The sequence below is a fragment of the Lutra lutra genome, chromosome X (genome assembly GCF_902655055.1).
Source record: "Lutra lutra chromosome X, mLutLut1.2, whole genome shotgun sequence".
Classification (NCBI taxonomy): domain Eukaryota; kingdom Metazoa; phylum Chordata; class Mammalia; order Carnivora; family Mustelidae; genus Lutra; species Lutra lutra.
This window is the reverse complement of record NC_062296.1, coordinates 48,199,543-48,204,012: the sequence shown is the minus strand read 5'-3', so window position 1 is coordinate 48,204,012 and position 4,470 is coordinate 48,199,543. Positions and strand designations below refer to the sequence as shown.

Here is a 4,470-nt window from a genome sequence, read left to right as displayed (position 1 = left end):
GTGAGAGGAAAGTTGAATGTAGGACATACTATAATAGAGTTGAATGGGGGGAGCTAGAATCATGAGTAGGGAGTGAATGAATGCAGGAGGTTAGGAAGGTAATTGTGGAAGTACATGACAGGAAAAATCATGAGGAATGGCAGAGTACAGGATGATACACGAGAAGGGGAAGGCAAGTAATTGAAGAAAGGGGCACACGAGTGCGTGCGTATGCCTGAAAAGGGGGTCTATGTAGAGGGAAGGGAAGCAAGGAGAATGGTGATTCGATTGAAAGTTTACAGGAGCCATGCCAAGAGTTCCTTAGAATGAGGCTATGCGTGAGTGGGGCTTCCTGGGAAGGAGGCTGCATGAGTGAGAAGGGTGGGTGTGATCTGATTTCAGCGATGAGCTGGGTGAAGAAGAATCCACGCAATCAGGTGGGGTTTTCAAAGGGCAGAGGAAGTATGTTCAGGGTAGGGGATCATGTGGCCATCCTGACCTCCACTCCTGGCCCTAGGACAATGGATCCCAATGAAATGCCTGCTGTGCCCTGCTGCCCCTCCAATCCCCCCACTGGGCTTGAGACTGGGGCCCCGTGGGAGATTGAACTTGGCCCCAAAAGAGTTGTAAGTCACTGTGCCCGCTGCTACAACCACGGCTTCACTGACCAAGTCAAGGACCAGGATCACTTCTGCCTCTTCAAGGCCTGCGAGTGTCACAAGTGTGCCTTCTTCTCGTGAGTATAGTGTCTGACAATGGGGGGGGTGAGCCTCCCCAAAATGTGACTGACTATAGACCTGCTATCCCCCACTTTAGGGAACACCACAGTGTCTTGCCTGCTGAGAGTGCCTTGAAGAGGGAGCAGGGGGCAAACCTAAAGAGGCACCTGGCTCAAGGACAGACAAGGAGTGAGGCCTCCCCTCCCAAAGCTCACAGCCATGTCAAGAAGTTGACCATTCAAGCCGGAGCCCTCAGTGAGTGTCTCTGGCCAGGGAGGGTGTCTGGGTTTGGGGATAGGGAGCACTGAGCTGTTCTGTCACCAGTCCTCCTACCCAATTTTGATGTGGCCTTGGCAAATTACCCCTCGGCCTTTAGCTGCCCCACCTATCCAACTTCATCAATATTATCTACCAAATGTTGGTGGGAAGGATAGCTCTGGGGGGTCAAAATGGTCCACGGTGAGATGAGACCTCAGACTGGGGGTGAGGAAGAGTGGGGTGAGCTCAGAGGGAAAGGCTCACCCAAAGTGTCCCCAGCTTTCCATAGCTGGGAAGGAGAACATCATGTCCCAACTTGAGGCCCACCCAAACCTGCCCAACCCCTAGGGAGATAAGGAGAGTCTAGGGCCTGTGGGGGAAGTTCCCATCTCACCCACTGCCCAGACCCTTCTCTGTGTCCTGAAGACATGAGTTCCCTCCCTAATCCTACTGCAGCTTGCCACGGGACCTTAAGGAAATAATACTTGTCCTCTTGGAGTCTCCATTTCACCAGGTGGAAAATAAATAGTAGGAACTGGCTGGTCTTCAAGGTCTTCTCAGCTCTGACATTTTGGGCTCCTATTCTCATCCAAGAATATACCCATACACATCCCTCCATGGCCAACATGGTGCCCAACTCCATTGTTTTCTTTCTGCTCCTGCAGGCAAGCGCCCAAGGAGCTCTTTTGACTTGTCCTACCCCAAACTCTTTGTCTCGGTTCTGGACTCCAGCAGCCTTGAAGATGCGACTAACAATTTCTCTTTCCAGGAAGACCCACAGGACTCCTGCACTACCGAGGTTGTGAGTAAAGTGTGAAGGCCCATGGTTCTAAATGTATATTGTATGATCGGGTGCCCAACCTTTGTACTTGATGCCATGGGAGATGGAAGGATGAAATGGGGAGGTGGCAGATGAGGAAGAAAAAGAGGGGGAGGAGAGGAGTAGGATGAGAAGTTGTAGGGGGAGAAGAGGTGGGCCAGAAGGATGAGGAGGAGTGGAGAAGCAGCATCTCAGACCAGCAGGCAAGGGCAGGGTTCTCCCAGCCTTGCCATTGCCTACTTGTTAGACTTTGGACAAGTGTCTTTATTTCCATATCTAATTTCCAGTGTTCTAGCAGTATACTGATAGGGACAATATCCCACACCTGACATAGCACTGACAAGAGGACTAGGTCCAGGATTGCCACATAGTAGGATTTCGACTGATGGAGGCTGTTATTCCAAGGGGAAACAGATTGATGGGAGAGAAGGTCCTGTTGAAGGGGGGTGGGCAGGACGGTGAGTGCCACAGGGCCTAGAGGGAGAGTCCAGAGGTCATTAGAGAAAGCTCCCAGGCCATTAGATGAGCCAAGCTGGTCCTTCAAGTTCCATGGGGATTGGGGAATATGGAGGTGAGAAGCAGTTCCTGGGCAGGGACAGTGATCCCATTTCTCCAGGTGCTATGCAGATTAGACCACAGACACCTGGGATTTTCCATACCCATCACTGTTGGCCTGGGAGTTTTGAAAATCCTGGCAGGAATTAGGGTCTCAGGAGAGATGTTGAGGAAGGACATAGAAAGGAAAATAGGCTAAACAGGGGAAAGGACTTGTGCAAGTCACAATGACCAATAGCCAACAGGCATTCAGACTCCCACATCCGGATAGTGCAAGATCCTGGCCCTGTTTCTCTACTGGTATTATGTATCTGTCAGTGGGTTTAATCCCATGGCCCCTCTCTTCCTTGTCTCTAGAGACTCAGCTCTGGTCCTCCAGCCCTGTGCCGCCCTTGGCCCTGTCCTATTGCAGCCGCAGATCCTGGGAAAATAGCGGGGTCCAGAACCCTGGCAGGGGCCAGGCTTAGTGAATGGGAAAGGATGAAGGCCCCGGGGGGGGGGGGGGGGGACCTTCAATGGAACTGAGGACTGAAGGGCCACTGGCCCCATGAGGTGGGGAGGTATGGGTTTTCAGGTCCCATTCTCTCACACCCTTTCCATTGCAGGCTCCTGAATCTTCTGACCAGGACTCGGATTCTGCGTCAGAGTGGCAGCGGAAACTGGAAGCAGCCGAGGCTCTGCTGATTCTGAGAGACTCTCCCCAGGCATCTTCTGGCTCCAGCTCCGTGCTCCATCCCTGCGTGGCAACAGGTAGCCTTGTCCTTGAAAGGAGAACACAGGGTGGTGGGGATGGTTGGGAAAGGGGAAGGCGTTGTGGTAAGCAGGGTCTAACTGGGAGGCCGGGGTTGGTGGGTTGAACCTCCTAGGGCTCAGGTATGCAAGCTCCTTGGTCTGATGCCAGAGATGGCAGTCGCTGGTGCTCAGTGAATCATCAGTTTATCCAGCTCTGTGCTCAACAAGCAAATGCCCAGGGCCCTAGCGTCGAGAAACAAGGTTACTGAGGTCCTGCTGGTGGCAGGGACTTGGCCTGGGGTATGCAGCCTATCAAGTGGAACACCCAGGTCTCCTCACTCCCAGCCCAGAGCTCTCTACCTACACTCCTGCAGTCTGCTGTGGTGGGCAGCATACACATAGGTGATAAGAGCCTGGGCTGGATGGAGATCTGGTTTTGATTCCTGTCTCCAGGGGGAACCTGGATGCCTTCAGAGTTCCCTTGTGTTTTGTGGCTAAGTTTCAATGATGAGCCTGGAGTGGAAGGACCAGAGGGAGTCTGAGGAGAGGTAGAAGCCTGGAAAGGCTGAGAGGAAAGGCTGGGCATTCCCAGACCAAAATGTTGGGTGCGTTATGATGTGTGAGTATAGCAGCAACTTGTGTGAAGGAGGAACTTCTGGAATAGAAGGGGATGAGGCTGGAGAGGCTGCCAATCACAGAGGTCCTGAATGCCAGTCTTAGGGGCTAGATCAGAAACTGTGGGTGTTGAGGAGCCAGGGAATGTGTGAGCTGGGGGGAGCATATTCAGAGATCCTGGGCTCCACAAAAAGAAATGTGGTGGCTCTGATGGAGGGATTGGAGGATGCAAAACTCGAGATGGGCAAAATAGGGGGGAATTGTGCTGTGCTGTAGTCTGTAGTCCAGGTGACAAAGCCTAGATTGGGTGGAACAAAAGAGTGGGGAGAGCCTGGAGGGGAAATGGATGTGACCTGGCTCTGATGCCTTCCGTTCTCTCTGCAGATCCTGCTGAAGATAGAGGACCCCAGCCTCCTAACCCCTCTCTGCGACCCAGGCCAGCTAGCTCCATTTCTCTGCCTATTGGGCATTTGGGGTGCATCTCCCTCTTGAACTAGAAGCCCAGAAGAGGGAGCCTCACCAGAGTGCTGCCTCTTTATGCATTTGCAAAATGTTTCATTTGGAATATACTTAACGTTGTTTTTTTAACCTTCTCATCCTTTTATAAGCTTTTCAGACCCTTTTTATTATGTGGGGTATTTCCTTGGCTGAGGGTGGATACTCTTGTACTTCCATTCCTTATTGCCTCAGATTTGGGGGCCTTCTTATGCCTCTTATAAAAACAGATCTGTGAAATCTAAGCTGAACAATCTATAAATAGGGTCTGTGGGAGATTAGGTGTTCATATGCCTG

At 52.0% G+C, this 4,470-nt stretch overlaps 1 protein-coding gene across 1 annotated transcript; it reads left to right on the top strand.

The window, feature by feature from the left end:
• The first annotated feature begins 507 nt into the window (after window positions 1-507).
• Window positions 508-4,237, top strand: DMRTC1B (DMRT like family C1B). Its single transcript, XM_047715113.1, has 5 exons — window positions 508-715; window positions 796-953; window positions 1,622-1,758; window positions 2,937-3,081; window positions 4,063-4,237. The coding sequence occupies exons 1-5, from the start codon at window positions 516-518 to the stop codon at window positions 4,173-4,175; spliced, it is 753 nt and encodes a 250-aa protein (XP_047571069.1). The 5' UTR covers window positions 508-515; the 3' UTR covers window positions 4,176-4,237.
• Window positions 4,238-4,470: the final 233 nt, after the last annotated feature.

What these genes read in the sequence shown, in the direction of transcription:
- DMRTC1B (XM_047715113.1), top strand. Translation starts at nt 516, where the DNA reads ATGCCTGCTGTGCCCTGCTGCCCCTCCAATCCCCCCACTGGGCTTGAG. An exon ending in ACTCCTGCACTACCGAGGTT is followed by an intron (nt 1,759 to 2,936) that starts GTGAGTAAAGTG and finishes TTTCCATTGCAG; the next exon opens with GCTCCTGAATCTTCTGACCA. An exon ending in CCATCCCTGCGTGGCAACAG is followed by an intron (nt 3,082 to 4,062) that starts GTAGCCTTGTCC and finishes TTCTCTCTGCAG; the next exon opens with ATCCTGCTGAAGATAGAGGA.